The sequence below is a fragment of the Apium graveolens genome, chromosome 6 (assembly GCF_009905375.1).
Source record: "Apium graveolens cultivar Ventura chromosome 6, ASM990537v1, whole genome shotgun sequence".
NCBI classification, from domain to species: domain Eukaryota; kingdom Viridiplantae; phylum Streptophyta; class Magnoliopsida; order Apiales; family Apiaceae; genus Apium; species Apium graveolens.
Genome location: NC_133652.1, coordinates 247042244 through 247064318, shown reverse-complemented (window position 1 = coordinate 247064318; position 22075 = coordinate 247042244). Strand labels below are relative to the sequence as shown.

The 22075-nt window shown below is 31.6% G+C and overlaps 1 protein-coding gene across 1 annotated transcript; it reads left to right on the top strand.

The window, feature by feature from the left end:
• Window positions 1–14838: 14838 nt before the first annotated feature.
• Window positions 14839–20641, top strand: LOC141667019 (uroporphyrinogen decarboxylase). Its single transcript, XM_074473309.1, has 6 exons — window positions 14839–15103; window positions 15331–15452; window positions 15834–15944; window positions 16207–16395; window positions 17552–17677; window positions 20005–20641. Exons 1-6 carry the CDS (start codon window positions 14986–14988, stop codon window positions 20518–20520), a joined length of 1182 nt encoding a protein of 393 aa, XP_074329410.1. The 5' UTR covers window positions 14839–14985; the 3' UTR covers window positions 20521–20641.
• The last annotated feature ends 1434 nt before the right edge of the window (window positions 20642–22075 follow it).

Here is a 22075-nt window from a genome sequence, read left to right as displayed (position 1 = left end):
GAAACGAAGCATTTTGGAGAGAACGAGAATCCTGAGTTTTCCGCTGGTATGATTACATTTTTATCTACTGTTTAGTGTTACAAGAATTTTTGTAATTTCAAGCATTGTGCGAATTTTATATATGCTATTTTAACAATACTTATAGAGAAACATTTGCAATAACAGTCTGAATCATGAAATTGTAGATCTAATTGGAGTAATTGATGAATATGAGAAAGTTAATCGAATATCTACCAAATATGAACCATGAGATGTTAGATTTATGCTTACGAATGGCAGGTAAATTATAATTGTCTGATAAGAATGAATTCTTTTTATATAAAGACTAATACACAAATATAACTATATTATCTGATATTTTATAATTGCAGAGTTTCTCACAAAGTGAGCATTTGGGGCAAATTGGCTATAGTCGTGAATGAGGCTTTTATAAAGGCCGAGGAGAAACCAATCATAGCAATTGTAACCAATACCAAACTATCTACATTCAGGGGTATTTTTAAAAATCATTTTGATCATATTTTATAATATATTAAATGTTTTTGTTGTTTAATTAATCTACTTTTAATCATCCAAATATAAAGCAATGCATATATTCCTAATAGATTTCAATTTTGTTGAATAAATTATTTTGTTAGAAACCGTACAAATTAGCTCATTGCCATCTTCAAAGGTCTACATAAACATGAACATTGAGCCGGTTGTAGAAATGCGAGAAATGTATTTTCTGTTTATATCAAAATTAGAAGTTTAGGAAATTAATTATACACTTTTTATGTTAACATCATTTTGTCACTAATAATAAGATTGTTGGAGGAAGGGTTCAAAAGTCCTAGAAATCCTGAAAAGATGTCAACCGAAAACGCAATTATACCTTCCATTGAAAGGTTAAATCTGAAAGATTTGAACGACAGTTGTTCCACTTTAAGTGTTAAGGTTTGTTATTCAAATTTATCATCAATGTACTAGCGTTTTCCAATTTTCATACATTTGAAATGATAACATCTTTTCACTAACTCCATTCTTTTACTAATATTTCAGAAGAAGGTTTGTTGCACGTTCAAAATTCTTAAGATTGAGGATGTAGATAATTGATGGTACTATAGTTGTCAGAAATGTAAAGTAGATGTTCAAAAAGAAGGGAAGAGGTTCAGATATGAAAATTGTAAGAAAAACTGGACATTTGCTGAGAAGAGGTTTGTTTGGATTGTAATGCATTGCAACACTTATACACTGTACATATGTGACATTTTTTATTTGCTGAGAAGAGGTTTGTTTATCCAAATATATAGGTTTCGCTTAATAGTCTTAGCTGAGGATTCAACATTGACTACTAATGTTATCCTCATGGATCGTGTCGTGAAGAGGCTAGCTGGCAACACCACAACACATTACTTGAATAAGAAAGATGTTGTATTGTATTTATAGTTTGATCACATATGTGTAAATTTTATTTTCATTTGTTGTAATTTTATGAATGTCCAATTTACCTCCTATGCAGCGAGCGGAGGATATTCCTATCCCTGATATTCTGAATTAAATTATTCATAAGGAACTAACTGTTAGTATTGAGATTAACGAGGCCAATGTCACTGAGGACAACAATTTATACGAGGCTGTGGATTTGTTAGATTCCTCTGCCGCAAGCTCATCCATTGCAGATTATTCTCCTGTTCCAAAATGTCCATCATTTGACATAGTTATGAGTATTTCCCTGTAAACATGGTATAGGTAACAACTAAAATTTTTACATACTAAGTTGTTTTTCAATCGCAATTATATTTTAGGCCAGCGAATCATGTCATTTATTTGATAGCCCAGATTCTGCAAAGTCTGTAACCAATAAACCAAAGACCGTAAGTCCTTATTATTTACAAAAGTTATTGTTATCCTTTGAAGAAGATTATGAACTTCAATTTCTATTTTCATTAATCGTCTCTAACTATCATTACACTTTGTGCTGCAGCATGCCTAATGTTTAGACATTCCAGTGAACCCAAACTGCTACAAAGTTGACGAGTTTGCTCAAGAATAAAACTTTTTGCTTTCATTTTCTTCAAGTCTTTTCCGTGTTATGTTCAAGACTAATTTAAATTTTTCAAGATTATTTCACTATCATTTGATACAGATTGTTATTTATGTCTCAATGTTTCTCCCTTCATAAATTATACCAGTTGTTATGTCATACTGGTGAATTTGATTATCGATGTTATGTTGAATGTTGAACATTTTTCTTACATAATTTATTTACAGCATTCACATTGAAATTTATAATTGAACCATAGATATCATCAACATGTATTTGACATGAAAAACAAACTTAAATATTTTTATTAATTTTGGTAGGAAATCATTATGATCCGCTGGACATATAATAACAGAATTCCGAAGTATTTGAATACAGTTTGATTCAGATCAATATTAAGTCTCTTCAATAAATTTACTTTAATTAAACAACACATATATTTTACATTTACTTTCTATATATAGAAAGACAAATAATTAATTTGATATTGATTTTGATTAATCATAATTCAAGGATTCAATCAATCATTACACCTGTAAAGATTATGATTATCATTAAGATTATGATTAAGATGTACTTGAATCAAGGTATTTCCATTACCACCAATAATTGTAAATAACTACCATATTATCTTACATTTTTTAAATGAAGAAAGATTATCATAAGCATTAATATCAGTTATTTATGCCTTCTATTGCGGGATTTTGAACGATTGTAATTTATTATTCATGGGAGAAGTAGTGAATTTATATAATAATAACAAAGTTAGATTTATAACCTAATTATGTGTAACACCAATGTTATATCATTATTACACTTAATCAGTAATCGTGAGAGTATTACAAATTTAGTTATGTTTGATAAGCTCAAAACACTCAATGAATTTCACACCGACTGGAAGATTAAGGTTCGGGTGACTAGAATGTGGCCATCAAATACTTCTGACGATGACTTATTGTATCGATATAATTTAATTCTTCTGGATGCTGAGGTAATTTTCCTGTATAACACATCTATCAATAATTGCAATGTTTTATATGCAATATGTTGTGACATGAAACTATTAATTTGACGAATATAATTATTTTCAGAATTTTCATGTTCAAGCCACCATTGATTCTAATGTTTGGGATATATATCAAGAAGTTATAAACGAAGGAAAAGTGTATGAGATTTCTGATTTCTTAACTAAAAAGGATACAAGGAAGCATAGGTTTGTTTCTTCCAGAATATACATCACGTTTAATAATGAAACAGTTTTTAAACCTTTATTGGGAGATGACACTATAATAGCTCTTCATAAATTTGACTTTATTGATATCAATGACATGATAGTAAATGTAAAAGGATACCGAATTGGGGATATTGCTGATATTCTTACAGGTTTTAAACGATTCTCAAATTTTATCATGTATTTTTACCCTTCACCTATGTCTATTATTAATTTTACATATGTTTATTATAATTATTCAGATGTTATTGGAGTTGTTGAAGATCTTGAACCTGCTAAGGTTATTCCTTCTATGATTGGTGACCAAACAATTATTCACTTTAGAATAACTGATGGAAGGTTCTGCCTTGAGAATCTATTTCTTACATCTTTAGATATTAGAATATTAAAATTACATATCAAAATTCGAATATTCATACGCTATTCCTTTACTTTTGATAAACAGGAATGTTGTTAGAGTTACCGTATGGGGTAAGCATGTTAAATCCCTTGATCCGTTGTTTAATGATGTTTTGGAAAGTTCGATTATAGTCATTTTGGCAAGTATGAGACCCCTTTGGTTGCACGGTGAGTAAGTTACTTTCTTCACAATAATATTAATGTTATATGTTAAACATGTTTGATTCGCATGAAAATCATCCATTTATATTGTTTTGTAGGCGAAACAGTTATTGGTACTGTTGAATTTTCAAGGATTTACATTAAACTTCAGAACGCTGATGTACTCAATATGAGAAAGAGGTACACAATTGCTCTAAAAAGAGCTACAAGATGTATAACTTCATAAACTCTTAAAATGACTAATTTCATCCAACTTTTTATTGCTATAGGATTGAGGATGGTGTTTTTTGGAGCTAAATTTCAACAACCAAATTCTACTCATGACACTTATCGCCACTACGATATTGAAGAAATAGTTGAGGCTTGAAGACCTAATAAATTATGTAAAATGTTTTTTATTGGAAACAATGTATTTTTTTATTAAAGTAAATTTAGTTTATTTTGCCTACAGTTCCTTAATTAGTTTCAATTCATGTTGTCCTATTACATGTCAAGAATCGCCTAATACCATGTCTTATTTGTTAGGAGATTGATGAAAACAGTCCTATCATTGGAAAGAACATATGATATTTTTATACAATATCAAATGCATGTTTTCATATTACATGTCATACGCTATTCAATATCATATTAAATTTTGTTTGTAAGTTACTTTCTATATGTTTAGGTCGATAATCATTGTTTGTCATAAGAAGAATTGGTTATTTCAAGTGTAAAAAATTTAAACAGTTTTCAATTTAAAGTTTTATACATATACATGTAACAAGCCATGTGGAATAAGAGATTGTGTAAGGAAATATTAATTACAAGACTATGACATAAAAAGCACTATTTGATATAACGTTAGACCATAACCATTTCCCCCATTATCATCCATACCATAAACTATTAGGATTTAATAAGTTACATATCATAATTTAGGCAGTGAAAAGAAATAAACATACATTTCATAATTTTAAATTGATGTGATTGTTAAAACAGAAGTTCTAGATTGCTAATGTCATTCAACCTGGAAAACAACCCTATTCTCTTCGTTAGGCAGCATTGTAAAGACTATGGTCTGATCCTCCATCAAATGATTGTCATCTGTAAACCTATTCCCGCCTGCAGAGCAACTTGCTTTTCCTTTTTCAATTGAGAGTCCAACAAGAGAATCTCTATTTTGCGTCCTTAAAACTATCTCTTCTCCAGCACCCCATTCACGTACTTCAGGATGAATATGTTTAGGAAAATACTGGATTTCGAAGTAATGTTAGATAATTAATATTGCAAACTTAGTAGAATAATAGTGATTGATTCAAGAGAGTCGTACCACTCCATGACCTGAGTTGTTGACATGGGATTTTCTCAAAACTCTACTGAATTGAACAACGCGAGGCATTGGTTCGTTTATTTGAACAATAATCTGTTGTTCTGCAACATTCACATTTGTCGCACTTGCAACATTGTGGATGTTATCTTCGTCGGTAATCTCTGCATATAAAACAGAGTATACATTTCAGTTTTTATATAGGAAATCCCTATTGTATATATAATGCATTCCATCATCTAAATTCAATTTATGATATAAAATTAGCATCTGACCTCTAATAATTGCAACTTCCTCAACTTCCTTCTCAATCCTTGCACTGTCAAAAATATTGATCGTAAATTCACCACTTCCCAAATATGTAAAAAGTAGAATGTCTTCTTCGTTAAGTTTTACATAATGCGCAAGCTCTCGCAAACCAAACAACATTCCCTTCACACTTGAGTAGTATCCTCTAAAACGCTTTCCATTCTTAAATGAAAACGAAACTACTGGCAGTATGCTAAATTCAAAAAGCAGATGGAAATTGAAAGGAATTTCCTGGATAAATTATTGATATCGCAAATAATTTGAATCATATATAAAATTATTGAATATATACATAAATTATGAATGAATAAATGCATATATTTAGAACCTTAGTGCATCATGTGAAGAAACTTACAAATTCTCCATCAGAAATTGCGTAAGGTGTAAAAAATGAAAGAAACTTCCGGCCGCTTGCATCTTTTTTTTCTACAAAAAACATTTATAGCACGAGTACATATTATGATAGATATGCGAGTGCATAAAAAATATCAAAATTCCTTTTATAACTATGATCTAATTATCAGATATACCTTTATTGCAAAAATTGCCCACCAACTATTTTTTTGGGACAACATGATCAACTTCTGAACCTTCGTCACATAATTTATTAACCCAAAAATTTCCAGAACCTTGATATAAAACAACAATAATGCTCCCTCCAGTTCTCACAAGTTCTTGAAATAGAGGTGAAAGATCAGTAATACTGTTTGTCTTATTATCAAACTTGCCCTTTATTTTGCGACCGCTGGGTAGCCTTATTTGTGCATTACACGGAAAGTCTCCTGCTATATCTGAACCGATTGATTCTAGTACAATCTGTAAGAAAGAATTAATATAAATGTATTTGATAAAATGGGATTATTTACTATAACTAATCAATGAAATAATACATTGGTTTACCAATTTATTTTTGTCTCGCATGTGTGGATCAATGAAAAGAATAAACTGTGTCGTATTTGGCATCTCTACTTCCATCTATTGACAAATATATGTTAAACATATAATTAGCACATAATTTAACAGTAAGGCATACATCTATTAAGAATTAAAATTAGGTACAATAATTGTGTTATGAGTTATTAATTTTATTTAACTCTTGAATAAACTCCATATCAGTTTCTTCAATTGTCCTTTCTGAACCAAAAACAAAATGGCCTCCAAGCAAGTTATTGTATAACAATGCATTGCGATCAGGCAAAAGCATATTGCATTATACTCGATAATATATTTGTATTTTTGTTCTTACCTGAAGCAAGACTGTTGTATTATTTCAAAACCATCACATAATGTCCTGCTCCTTTGCGGAAATACAGATGACCCATTAGTGTCAATGAAATCTCTTTTCCAATTTATTTTAAAGTTTTAATTCCTTAATATTAACAAAGTCTTAATGTAGAGAATATAACTTGCTTAGATTTGTGTTACGGTGACTAAGTTTAAGTACTAAACCCATATCCCTAATTTGCAAATACTAATTCCAAAATAAAAACTCATAACCTAAATTGGACGGCTAATTATATTAATATAAGTAATTCATAGCAATGATTTCATAAACATTGTTTGGCATTGAATACACGGAAGATTATATGACAAACGTTCATGTTTAATATGAGTACAAATTAAATATGAACATGTAAGAATGAGTAGTTACAAAGTAAACTAAACTTAACATAATTATGTTTCAACAGCAAGAAACTCTTAGAGGTTCAATCTAAATAAGAACGGAATCGAATAACTTCATTCTCGGTAAAAAAGAGGCATACCTCCATCGATGAACTTTGTTGGTATTGTGTAGTTTGCATAATCAATCAATTTTGTAAGCGTATGGGATGTTTGACGGTTTCTTGATGGTTTCTTCTTTATTTTAACAAGATATTATGTATCGTCTAATTGTAAAGAAATTGCATTATATTTTAAAGTTACTTTTATGTTTTAAGATATATCAGATGTATCCCAACTGTAAACCACCTAAATAACAAGAGTTATACATTTTTCAGCTTTGATATAAATTCAATATTAAAGAATTATATTTATAATTTTTTAAAAGTAAAATATATTTATAATTTTTACTTAAAAATATAATGTTTAGTTTTAAATGTATGATATTGTTCTATATGGAATTCCACCCGGAATACTTATAAATTACATATATGAATTTATTTTTAGATTTAAAGTTATAATTTTGGAAGAATAAATAAATTTCTAATATTTATAAGTAAGGATGGTACAAAATTTAAGTTTTTAATGCATTAATTTCCTTTAAATATTGTTTGGCCTTAACTATCACCATGAATAAACTATTACCATTTTCGACAAAATGTATTTTAAATGTAATATAAAAAATTGATAAAATTTTTAAATATAGAAGATCAATTAGCATTATTAAAGTTTGTTTATAATATTGCTTAGAAATTAAAGGAATAATTTGTTACTATTATTAATTAAAATAAAATGTTTTCGTTGTTTGACAGATTTATATTTGTTCATAACGTATTTTTTGCTGACATATATTATATTAAACCAATATTACCTAATTTTATATTGACCAAAGTTAGATATAATAAACCCATTTTGTTAAAGTTATAGAGATTTAACTTTTCGTACAATTAAACAAACATGTATTGTTAAAAACATCATAACATGTGGGTACATTAGAACTAAAACATTTTATATATTGCATCTCCCAAGAAAAATAGTATCTTGCAAAAGACTAATGTATTAAAGGGTAATTATATTATGGCACGTATTACACACTAAGGTATGATGAGCATTCTTACATCATCAACTATAAAATCTAAATGTGGGATCTTTTACTTAAAAACATAAATATAGAAGATGAAGAGTCTATTTGGCCTCACTGTTACACATGCATGGATTCAATTTGATGATAATTGCATTAACTATAATTATAACTAATAACACAACCTTTAATTATCTCATCTACATACCTCTTCACACTGTTCTTTCTCTATCATATTATCAATTTCATACAACTCTCATTTCTGAGAAGAGTAGTAAACAGAACAATGGCAGTTTGATATTTTTTTACATTATCATCCAGGCAGATGATTTCAGCAGTTTTGCAAGACTGTTAATGGCTTGGCTAAATAGGCAAACCTCTTTGAGAATCAAAGAAGTGTTGGACAAGATGGATTGGGAGGCACTTTATCAGTTTCATCAGAATCCATTCGAGGTCACACGTGATCGTTTTCATGGTTTCATAGCTTTTGCAGTTCGTAACAATGTTGATCAAACGATTATCTATAACTCAGTTCAGAATCTATTTATGAGGCAAAATGTTGATCACCATCTCGCAGTCTTGGCTCATATAACAGGTAATCATTTCCCATCTTTGTTTGGCTACGTTTTCTTTGAAGCTATATTTAGAGGCCTTGAAAGAAGTCAGACATGCCAGGAGATGTTTGAATTGCTCAATAGAACTGACATGAGGTCGAAGTTGATAGAAATTTTTAGGTTGTTTGAAGAGATGTATGCGTACATTACATACAGAGACTATCATTTGCCTGTATATAAGTTTTGCCCAAATGCACGAAATTTAGACCCAATGTACCAGCTAGATGGTCATCCTCATGGAGAAGAATTATGGTTATCCCTTTGCGATAGGATTGTTGAGTGTGACGCCCTCAATCTCGGGGTTAGGAAATGAGGACTCACACACCCTTACTCTAATAATTAAATAAGCATAAACCCCGATTAACTACTAACAGGATCAACAGGATAAAGTATGAGACAAGATTACAACTACCAATCATAAGATATAACTTACAACCCCAAAATATTATTAAATAAACAATATCGATTCCGGCTGGGAACCGACAGATAACCCATTGTATCTTTACAGATTTCCTTCTAGGCGCGTGCTCACTCAAAAATACCACTACCTGCTCTGGCAACCGGAAGCCCTCAACACAGTAGGGACCACCAGGTACGCTCTTACGAGCAGTGCGCCTAAGCCTGGCCATCTTCTTGCTTAACTGCCATGGTTAGATTAAAATAAAACATATGAGTATAAAACTCAGCAAGTAACTATAAAGCCGTTCTACAATATCAAATCATAATATACTTTACCAAACTCAGGGCATTCTACTTTATTAGTTCTAGGTGGCAGATTTCCAGCTTTTGGGTTAAGGAAAGGTTTTGAAGGAACAATATGGAGCTTTTAAGGAACAAGGCTCAACGTAGGTCGAAAGCCGACATTCATCACAAATCATTAAAGGATCAGAATAGATCTTTCAAAAAGAGGAAAGCAACAGTATTTCAATATATGGAATCAATCATATGATCAACATATTTAAGAATCAGGGTTCTCGAGCTTTAAGCTTCACATTGACATAATCAACTCTTTTCAAAACAATATAAACCATTTTCATTTTTCAAGAATCAATTTACTGAACAGAAATTTTCAGTTCCCTTTTAAATAATCATTTAGAACCCTTGACTGGATCACTTTATCTTTCCATTTCATTATAATACGGGTGATCAGCCCGTACCGACCTCCATCCGGTCTTTAAGGTACCAATCGGCATAATTTCAGCCTTAAGTTGGACTAGCCCCGCTAGCCTCTTACCATGACTGGACTAGTCCCACTAGCCTCTTACGTCCCAATCCAATCCATCAGGAATTCATTTGGAAAACCTTGAGTTGGAAAAACAAATAGGTTTTCTAAAATCCATTTTATCATTACCAAGAATATGAAATCATTCGGACTCTTTCGAGTCGAAACTCATTCTTAAGTCAGATTTTAAGATAAACAAAGTTCAGGGAGTGATTCAAAGATAAGCAAGGAATAATTCTTAAGGATTCTGTATCAAGGATAACAAGGCACTTAAGTTAGAAGGATCAACATCTGTTTAGGGATCAATAGGGTGATCAGGAAATAAGGTATCATTAAACAGGGTTCACAAGGATAAATATAGGGTTCAATACAATTCATGGCTTAATAAATAACTTGAACAGAAAGGACAGATTACCAAAGGGTTGAATCAATAAGCTTATCAATAACAGTTTATCAAGATCAAAGGCAGGGTATCTCAAATCAATATCAGGGTTTCACAATTAAATAGTTCAATACTCTACATGGTATGAACAACATTCTCTTTAGAACCATTTACACAAGTAATCAGAGTTACTTGCCTGAATTTACTTTTCTGAAGGTTGAACTACTGCCACCTAGTATATTATTTCCTTTCCTAGCCTGAATGCCCTCACGCTCCGAATCTACAATCAAAACCAAAACCTTAATCAGTTTCTCAACTCTCGTTCCCGGAACGATCACTCAATTACGATAACTCGATTATATCCTTGACTCGAGTATACGAATATAGCTTATACACATAAGCACATAACACATAACACATTCCTTTCTCGTAACCTTTATATATTTATATACTTAACAATCGAAAGTACTTGCTTAACCTTAGCTATTTCTCAAATCACACTAATATAATTCTTACGAGTACACAATTTATTCACAACTAAACCTTTACGACCATAACTATCACTTATGGTTATTAAAATCAATCAATCTCCACCTTAGCTCACATAAACATATAACATAATCAAAAATCTTTAAAAAGAATCATTCTCTTCTCTTTTAACATCAAAATTCGAACCCAAATAAACATATAAATCACATAATCTCTAAAATTACTCATGCATTGACTTAGCATCAAATCAATTCCTTTTATTCCTACATTCCATTCGGCTATATTCACAAAACACGATTCAAAGGTCGAACATTAACATGCAAGCATTAGATTTGCTTAAAAACTTGAGATTATTCCAACACTCATCCTTTTTAGCTTATTTTTAACTCGACATTTACATGCAAGGCTATACTTTAACATGCATCACTAATTCCTCTTGTAAATCAACATGCAAATCTCAAGACTAGCTAATTAACCAATAATCAAGTTACAAAATTTTAATTCCCTTTTTATTAGTACCAAACCCGGACCAAAACTTAGCATGCAATAACAATTTCACTCATTTTAATCCATTAACCATTATAATAATAATCCATAATTACTTTATTCAACAAGAAAAATCAAATCAATCACTCCAAGGATCAAAACCATTCGGGTTTTTCAAGAAAACAACACATGCAAATGATTTCTCTTAATCCTTAAATCACAAATCAACCCATAATCAAATCGACAACTCATTTCTAATAAACACTTATCAATTTAACTTTTGGAAATCAAAACCCTTTTTGAAATTTAAACGATCCAAGCATGCAAACACCAAAATCAAATTTTATGGTATTAGAGTTCAGTTTTTAACATCACAACTCACCACCGGTTCACCGGAGTTCATCACCGGTGGCGGTGGCTTCACGGTGGTTCCCTCATTCGAGGGTATCCAACCATAAAACCTCCGATTCTCTAAAAAAATGTAGCAATACTACATGCAATATGATTTCATCTCAATAATCACAGAAACAAGAATTGATCAAGCAAACCTCGGGTCTCGGTTCAAAACCGAACCCGAACACACACACACACATACTTCGCATGCAAGCATAAACACACACATGCACACTCCAATAATCACTTATATGTGTTAATCAAGAGATTTTGAGAAGTATTGGTGAGAGTTATCAAAGAAACAAGGAGTTTACCAAGAGAAAAGAAGAAGAACCGAGAGAGAGAGAGAGAGAGAGAGAGAGAGAGAGTAGCCGAGAGAGAGTGTGGGAAAGAAAGAGAAAAGAAAGATTGATGTGCTCGGGAAAAAAGAAAGAAAAAGGGGGGAAAAGCATGAGTTTTATACTCAATCAAAATCAAGGGCAATTTGGTACATTTCTAATTCCCTTTTATAAAGTGATTTTCCTTTCTCTTTTTACTCCCATAGATTATTGGTGGAAAAATAAATATATCTCTCTCAAAAAGTTGGAAATTATAGCGATTGACAATTTTGAAACGTAGATCTAGAAATTAGCTTTCCAACCATTACTCATAATAGATTTTTGAGCGAACGGTTAATTTTAAATGATTTTCGCAAGTTCGAGCTTATAATAACACTTTTCCACTTAAAAATCAATTTAAAATACAAAGACCACCAAATAAATCCTTTCATCATTTTTAAAAAATCTTTAGGACTACTATGAAGATAACGAAACAAATCCCATGTTTTTATCTTACTCGGATAATTTTATAAAAATGCGCGAAGGTTAAATAAACCTTTATTTAAATCAGATAATTCCTTTAAATTCATAAAAATGTCACAGAGCACATAGTCATGCACACAGACAAACAATCACACATATACGATCACATAACGACTCAGGTCTGATCATAGATTTTATCCCTCTTTAATCTTTATCCTTTTCTACGTGTACCGGGTCACGTTCAGCCTGACGGCCCGACGCTCAGCGTTTTGATTACGCTTCTCATTATCATTACCAATCGACACGTCACTTAAGACGAAATACTTTATTTAAACACTCATTTCATTCAATCACACCTAATTCATATTTTATATTCTTTAACTCCTTATTAGGACGGGTTCCGTTCTACCTGACGGCCCGACGACACGACTTAACTCCTAAGCTGACTCTTTAAATTGAAACGTTTTTATTTACGCTCCTATAAAAAAATATACAGAAAAGACAATTAATCAGCAGTTAGTCACATAATTATAATCACATCACATAAAGCATACTTTATTGACTTAATTACATCACAAAATTCTCAGTCGTCACATTGAGCCTGACTTTCATGTTGATGGTGAATTATACAACAAAAGTTTGAACATGTCTCATCTGTGGAACACCAAGTGTGAGTATTGTGCTACTCAACTCATCCTGTACAGGATTCTACTAAGCAGTTTTAGTGATTAAGTTTCTTAAATATTCTCCTACATTACATGTGTTTTAAAGTACAATGCAATGACATGTTATGGTTTTTTTTGTCATTTTGAACCACTTTTGTGAATTTTCAAGGCCTATTGTAGGAGCACTGAACAACTGACTTATTGCATTTCAATTTACATGTTCTATTAGTTTTATTATTAATCATATCCAATAAGAGAAGTAGTTAACAAACAAGTATACCAATGTTAAAGGCACCTTATTCTTTCTTAGTATCACCATATGATGAGAATTTATGAGGTAAACAATTTAATACCATCCCACTCTTCCTTCAATCTGTAAATGTAGAATATATCCAAGACTAACTACATATTTTAGTACAATGTATAGTTTGTAAAATTGTAATCATGTAACCTGCTTCAATTCTCCTCATATATCTTTGCATGATTGGCTTTATAGAAACCATTCTTTAAGTATACAGTTATTAATCTCAGGCCTCATGTTCCACATAAATTTTATTTCAAGCTGCTCAGAGTAATCATCAAGAACTTCCACCATGTCATACAATCATACTTATGTCTTACCTCCTCCGGAGTTGTGTTGTCCAATGTTGTTGCCAAGTTCCAATATACTACACATAGGTCTCCCTTATTTCGATAAATCCTGACATATCCCCCATTGCCAGCCTTCTCCAGTCTCAGATGATTTGAAAATATTTTAACTTGATCAAGAATGCATGTGTTCATTACTCTGAAATTTCCACAAGATATAGTAAACCCTGATTCCAGCCAATTCTTTAGTCCAAATCTATTATCATTTTGGAGCTCAGATAGCTGAAATGGACCTTGAATGGTTGCATCGATATCACTTTTTGTATCAACATTACAACAAAAGCATGCCATCTTCTTCATCATACAATTCCCATACATGCTTTGGTTGGATGCACCCTTCTTATATATCCCTAGCAAAATCATGGAAGTCTGAGTGTAGGACTGATATTGGTACTGACTAAACTTTCTTGAACGTTTGCGGCCTCTATTTGATGATACCGACCATTCCTTTAAGCAATAATTTATGATAGTTAATCCTTCATTTTGTATATTTTGATTACTACACTTCATATTATAGTAGCACTTTATTAATCCTAAACTTGACCATCAATATCATGTTTTTGTCATCACGGTACAATTTATACATTGAGATTATTCACTATTGGAGTTCTTATAATCGTCATTTGCTTAAGGCATAAATTTTATAAACGAAATAAGACTCGCATTGATTTTGTGTTTTAATGAAAATAATAGGTTCATGTAGTTTTTTTTAAAATGCCGATTAATCCTCACATTGATTTGAGATTTTTAATCCATTAATAGGTTCGTGTAGGTTTCTTTAAAATAGACGATTTATGTTTTTTGTTCCATGTTTAATATTCTTTATTTATTAGTTAATATAATTAAGAGTTCACTATTTCTTAATACAATATATCAATTAGTTTAATTTATATAACACTTGACGTTTAAAAAATTGTCAGGATAAAAAGCTTGATTTTATTAATGAATGAAAACTCGTTCCTCCTGATTATATTCTTGATCGAAAAACCGAAATTTCATATCCTTTATCCTATCTGTCTACTGGTATCTGCCTATCTATCCATCACCACCTGTATATGTATCTGTATTGTGGTAGATTCATTTAAGCTAGAGATCATCAGATTATAAAGGATGTCTACAATTTACAACCTTAGCTCTATCTCATCTTTCTCCCCAATCTCAATCTCTTTCAAGACCAAATCAACATACAACTCCTTCAACCCCAAATTCATCAATTGTGCCATTACAGGTATATTCTCTCTCTCTCTCTCAATTTTACTTACCTATTCTTGTACGCTTACCACATACATCTCTCTCTCTCTCTCTCTCTCTCTCTCTCTCTCTCTCTCTCTCTCTCTCTCTCTCTCCCTCTCTCCCTCCCTCTCCCTCCCTCTCTCTCCCTCCCTCTCTCTCTCTCTCTCCCTCTCTCTCCAATTCTTGTACGCTTACTTACCACATACATTTGTACATATGCAGAGACAGTTGCAGAACCAAAAACAGTTAGTTCAAGTGAACCTCTATTGCTTAGTGCTGTTCGAGGACAAAATGTGGAAAGACCCCCTGTTTGGCTTATGAGACAAGCAGGGAGGTATATGAAGGCAGGTCTATACAATTTAATTTTTATTCCCCCAACTAAATTATGTTTTTAAATAGCCTTTCTTGGTGTTTCTTTTTTGTTGAATATTATGTGTATTTCTATACACGTACTCATAAACAAATATCTGGTCCTTAATTTTATAGTGTATACCTTATTAAGTGTATTGAAATAGCTAACCAATTTCTGTTGCAGATACTATAATGTATATAGTTGTTCTTGCGTTTACATTTAAGCTCCTATAAAGGAGAAAGTGTTTAAATTTAAACATAAAGTTATGCATTTGTTAAGTTAGTCTGCAATATAGTGTTATTAAAATAATTATGAATTAAGTTTTTTTTTTATTTAGAACTCATATACTGTCTCGGTTTTTTTTTTATGTTAGAGCTATCAAACCATCTGTGAGAAGTACCCTTCCTTCCGTGATAGATCTGAGAATGTGGATCTTGTGGTGGAAATTTCTTTACAGCCTTGGAAGGTGTTTAGACCTGATGGGGTAAAATACTTTTCTAGTTGTTATCTGTACATTGTTTGTTCAAATATTATTTATTCTGACTTGGTTGATCTCATTTTTAGTTTGATAGTGATTGTTGTAACATAATTTTCTAGTGGAGGCCAATCTAACAATTTCCCCTTTTTCTTTTTTAATTGGAACTGTCCATCAAGAAAATTGTTTAAATTTTTATTTTCATGTTGGCCATATACTCAGGCAGGATTACCTTTATCCCAAAATGTTTATGTGGTTTTGTCATGTACAGGTAATCCTATTCTCGGACATTCTCACTCCTCTATCCGGGATGAATATACCTTTCGACATTGTAAAAGGAAAAGGTCCAATCATTTTTGATCCGCCAAACTCAGCAGCTGATGTTGAGAAAGTGAGAGAATTTGTCCCAGAAGAGTCGGTTCCATATGTTGGGGAAGCTTTGAAAACACTGCGAAAAGAGGTCTGGTTTTCTTTTCCTTGTTTTGCCTCTTGTGTCTGATGGAATTAAGATTTAGTACAATATGCTAAATACTAAAACCATGCAACTTTATCAATAATAGTCTACTTACTGTTATTGCAAATTTTTGGTAGGATTGTGTTTGAATCTGAGTTCTGCAGTGAAAGTAAAGTAGAACAATTAAAATTAGAATTAGTGAAGAGACTAGGAGAAGTTTAGAGGGTGATATTAGAGAAGACTAGGGAAATGTTGAGAGAAATTGCTAAAGTTTTTTGGATAGGGATATGTTAACGATTTACATTCAGATTCATAAACTGTGTAATATCTCCAACTTTGTAATTATTGGAACAAAAAAGGGGCTCACTGCAGCTCCCAGGCTAACAGGCACGCTTAAGCACTTAGAACTCAATAGAATAATGAGCTTCTAAGACAAGCTACTAATTTCAGCATTTTTTTTCTCTCCAACACTATTTAAGTTTTCGTGGATTGGACTGGATGAACCTTGAAGGTTCATTATCTTTCCCATGCATTTCGGAAAGATTATCGCTCAGCTTGAAACTTTATGGTTTTCCATGCATGCTTTCTCTGATGCTTAAAGACGGACAGTGAAAGTTTGTCCTTTGGAATCTAAGATCATCATCTGAAGCTTGTAGATTCTAATGTTTTATGTTCAGTTCTATTTAAAAGCTTTCCCTATTGCATCCTACTCAGTTGTTTTAGACCTTCCAGTTATCAACTTCTTCTGACACTGAACTAAGGTACCTTTATATTATGCGTCACTTAGCTTTGACTCTGAGATATAAAGATAAGATAGCAAAATTAAAGTAGGAATAATATATAGGTTCGGAGAGAAAAATAAGAATATAGAATTGAGATATGAAAAACGTTGGTATTGATATATATGCACTATGTGACTACAGTTCCTAAACTTGGAAGATAATAAAAAGGTTGCAAGACTTCCTTTTATCCCCAGTACTGCCCACAATCCCTCCCCCTCCAACTTTCATGGATGATTTATGGGTGTCAGTTCACCTAGTAGTATATTTTTTTTACTACTCAACAGTATTAGATTGGTCCTTAATGTGACAATCATAGGACTGAATGAAATTTAAATTTCCTTGTGGTTCCTTATTATCAAAGTTGTTTTCAATTTTGTCAGGTGAACAATGAGGCAGCCGTGCTGGGTTTTGTGGGTGCTCCTTTTACCCTGGCGTCTTATGTGGTTGAAGGGGGTTCATCAAAAAATTTCTCAAAAATAAAAAGACTAGCTTTCTCACAACCAAAGGTAACATGGCAAATAATCTCCAGTAATTTATGTGTTACCGAGTTTTGCTTTGACATCGACGCAGATTTACCAATCACAGAAAATGATATTGTAGGTCTCCACATTTTGTGCATGCATACCAGGAATTTTGTGTTCTCGCTATAAACATCTGAGTTAATGGTTCGATTAGTGTAATGGTTATTGTTCTACAACAGAAGTGCTACCATTTGTAGAATAGTAGGTTCTACTGGTATTTAAGTTAATGGTAAGAGGTGTTTGTTGGTGCATATCTAAAATCAGGTTCGGGTAATAACTATATATAACCCTGTTAGTCTTTAAAAAATAAATCCCTTTATTTAAGCTGTTGTAAATTTCTAAAGTACCTTTCATCTAGGTCATGGGTGTTGGATTGTGTCGGCTAATGGGCAAGTAGTAAAATTGTCATTCGAGTAGTGCTAGGTACCCAAAATATTTTTTCTAAATTTAAGTTGACGCACTTTGATTTGTGGGCGCATATGAATATATACGGGTTTAGGAAAGTTACCAATTAAATATATGATACAAAAGCGTTTGAAAAGTTTTGGGACAACTTTTGGGGTCTCAAGCATATCATGAATATATTCGGTTAACAGTAATGTTAGGTAACCCAAAAATGTTCCCTAAAAATTCTCCCAAATGACAATGATGTGGCAGTGTTGACATGGAAAAATGTAGAGTTTTATTGGTGTGGTTGATGTTAATGCACGAGACCATTTCTTTTTATTTTTATTTTTATAGCCAATCACAACAAGACACGTGAAATTTTTGAACTTTTTTGGAAATATTTGTTGGGTTCCCTAGCATGTATTTTCGATGAAAATCACACAACTTATATTACCATTAAATAATATATTTACGGAATGAGTTGACAATTAACATCAATTAAGATGTGATCCCCACCTTACTATTTAGAGTATGCAATTAAACTTTAAAACTGAAAGTGCAAATATTTCTCTTTTCATTTTTCGTGTGTAAAATCAGAGAATAAACCCAAAAAGATATAAGTTTTGGATGTAACAAATATTTTTATTAATAAAAAATTTCTATAAATATAATTTTATATTTAAAGTAAATGAATAATGATATAACATTATATTTTGAGGTTTGGCAGTGCAGCTTGTTGTCCATTTACCCCATGCACATGTAACTTATATTTTTCTACTTTAATTTTTTTTATTATATATATAGTATACAATTGTGAGTTTAAATTTTTTTCCAAGGCTTTAGAGTAGACTAGTTTATATATAAATTCTAAAGATATATCTATTTAATAAAACTAATAATTATATAACTATGTTAGTTTAATTGTAACTAAACTCCTAGTTATTAGCACCCGTTGTAACTTGTAATCATATATGTATATTGTTATGTTTTATGATTAAAGCATAACTTACATAACATATACAAAATTATTAATCATCATTCAAGGAAAACTTTTATAGACCACTATTCTTTTTTGAGATTTTGTACACCATATATGTTCAAGAAGCGGAATGTGGAACATGTTTTTCTAAACAATGTGTTTTGCAATAATAAAACATATATGATCTCCTCGGTCTCCAATAAAATAGTGTTTTTCATGGATGGATCATTCTTAGGCAAATAATGATTAAAGTTGAGTAATTATAAGAATAGTTAGTAGCTTATATCATACCTGAGTAGCATATAATTTTTTGTTAGCATGTAATAAGTATCTGTATAACTTTTACTTATTATAATAGTCAGTATGGTATGACTTGTATAATTACCATCACACACATATTAAGCCGCTCTGGAAGACCTCGGCAACTCGCCTCGAGTTAGTGGCATAAGAACCTCGGTTTGGGTTTTAAAGAGTAGATTTAGTGCTCCTGCATGCAGGAACAAAGCCCACGATAAGGTAAGAACAAAATTGGAGGTCCACATTTTGAAATACAGTCACACAAAATGCATCAAATTTTTGCCACAGGTTAAGGAAATCTGTTTCGGTGTCTAAAAGTTTCCAATTAGTGTGAAGGCACCTATATATAAAGCATAAAGTTCATTATCTTTATAATGCTTTTGTTTACCAGTCCATGTCAACTGTGAAGAAAGTAATTTACTGTGCTTGAAGAAAGTAGCACTTAGACTTGGATCCTAAATGTTAACTACCAGAAATGTTGGAAAATAATATTTCCGATACCTCTGCTCAATTTTAACCCCTATATGGCATATAAACTTTTCTAATACCTTTGCAAGCGGTTTCTTGAAGCTCTTCGACACACTGGCCCTCTTCTCTCTCTTCCTGTACGAGCACATCTAACATAATTTGTCATCCATACTTTTTATAGGTCCTTCACACATTACTTCAAAAATTTGCAACTTCAATGGTCAAGTACATTCAATACCAAGCTGATAGTGGAGCTCAAGCTGTTCAAATATTTGATTCATGGGCCACAGAGCTTAGTCCAGAGGACTTTGAAGAGTTTAGTATGCCTTACTTGAAGCAGATAGTGGATGCTGTGAAACTAACCCATCCAACTCTTCCTCTGATTCTCTATGCTAGTGGGTCCGGAGGACTGCTTGAGAGATTACCTTTGACTGGAGTTGACGTGGTCAGCTTGGATTGGACAGTTGACATGGCTGATGGTAGGAGGCGACTGGGAACTAATGTGGCAGTCCAGGGAAATGTGGATCCTGGAGTGCTATTTGGTTCAAAAGATTTCATCACAAGTCGGATACACAGTACAGTGAAGAAAGCTGGGAAACATAAGCATATTTTGAATCTTGGCCATGGTATTAAAGTAGGTACACTAGAAGAAAATGTTGCTCATTTCTTTGAGGTTGCCAAAGCAATCAGGTATTAGTTGCAGTTTTAGAAGTTTACACACTTCTTGTTGATGTTAGTTTTCCCTAGTAAACATGTTTACATTCAACTAAACTAAATTTTTTCCACTCTTTAATTGGTAATATTCTGGAATTGCTCAATTGCTTCCTCGATATTTCTCCTGGCAATAAGATACTTTTGAAGAGTACGCTGTACACATGCCAGGTCAATGCCCTTGGAATAGGAATAGGCACCGTACTGGTAAACCCTGAGTTCATCTGGTTAAAAACAAGCAAAAATAGTGATCTTTTGTTGCGTGTAATATATTGATTAGAAAATAAGAAATATAAATTTTGTTGACACAAAACTTTATAGATATTTTAAAATAGCCAATCAAGCAACATCCCTCACAAAAAAAAAGAGAAGAAGAATGATTCAATTGATGAAATTTAGGTGAACCTGGCTAAACACCTTTCTTGCAATTGTCAAGAATATCAGAAGAATGAGAGATTACTTTAGCTAACAAATGAAGATGGATGTTTGAAAATCCAGAACAGTACTCTATTTTTTTGTCTTCTGCTAAGTAAGACATTTTTGAGAAGTTGGAAAAATAAATACATAACGAAGAATGAAAATAAAAAGTTAATTTTTACGTTATTAATTAGCTTATATGTAGTTAGTATATAGATAACGAACACGTGGGGTTAGGAGTTTATTAAAGAAAAATTATCAAAATTATTAACTTTTTTAAGTTTTTTTGCTTTTTTATTATCTTCTGATTTTTTGACAAAAATACGAAATCAACCAAAATCAATCAAAATTAATCAAAATCAAAATCAAGCAGATATGCAACTAGTCGAATCGATTTTTTTTTTGTTATGAGATTGCATGGAGTTGCATAAATTCGTCGAAAATTGCATGTAGTTGAATCAAATTGCAAAAAATCGTATTTTTGGAAAAAAATTGGAAAAATAATATTTTTTACAAATAAAAAAGTTTTTTTTAAATGATATTGTAAAAATATTTTTAGGCTTGAGTATTTCTTAAAAAAGCATTTATTAAATAAGTAGTTTATTTATAATCAGGATTCCAAAAAATGGGTCTTACTTTTTAATAAAAGGGTTTTATAACCTATATAAGTGATGCACATTATTACTTAAATTTAATTATACACTTTTTTTAAAAATAATATTGATTATTTATTTTTGCGAATCGTATAATTCATTCGTTATTAGTATTTCCATAAATTTGTCATGCATTAATTGGAACAGTGTTTAGGTTCGCCCGTCAATTTCTTTGTTGTTGGAAGATCTCGGAGGTTATAAAAAGAAGGGTTTTCTAAAAAAAATCATTGTTCATTGTCGGAGTTTTTATTCATCGTTGGAGTTGAGTTACTTTTCATAACCGGAAAAAAATATGAAGTTACTGTTCATTAAATAAATATTCATCATTTGTTATAACCAAAATTTGATATTGAATTATTTCATATCAATAGCAGGTCTTTGAAATCAATTTAAGGCAAAATGATGAGAGAATAGGTATTATGCCGCAAGGAAGGAAGAGTGGACGTGTCCTAGGTTGAGGACGTGTTGTAA

What these genes read in the sequence shown, in the direction of transcription:
- LOC141667019 (XM_074473309.1), top strand. Translation starts at nt 14,986, where the DNA reads ATGTCTACAATTTACAACCTTAGCTCTATCTCATCTTTCTCCCCAATC. An exon ending in AAGCAGGGAGGTATATGAAG is followed by an intron (nt 15,453 to 15,833) that starts GCAGGTCTATAC and finishes TTTTTATGTTAG; the next exon opens with AGCTATCAAACCATCTGTGA. An exon ending in AGGTGTTTAGACCTGATGGG is followed by an intron (nt 15,945 to 16,206) that starts GTAAAATACTTT and finishes TGTCATGTACAG; the next exon opens with GTAATCCTATTCTCGGACAT.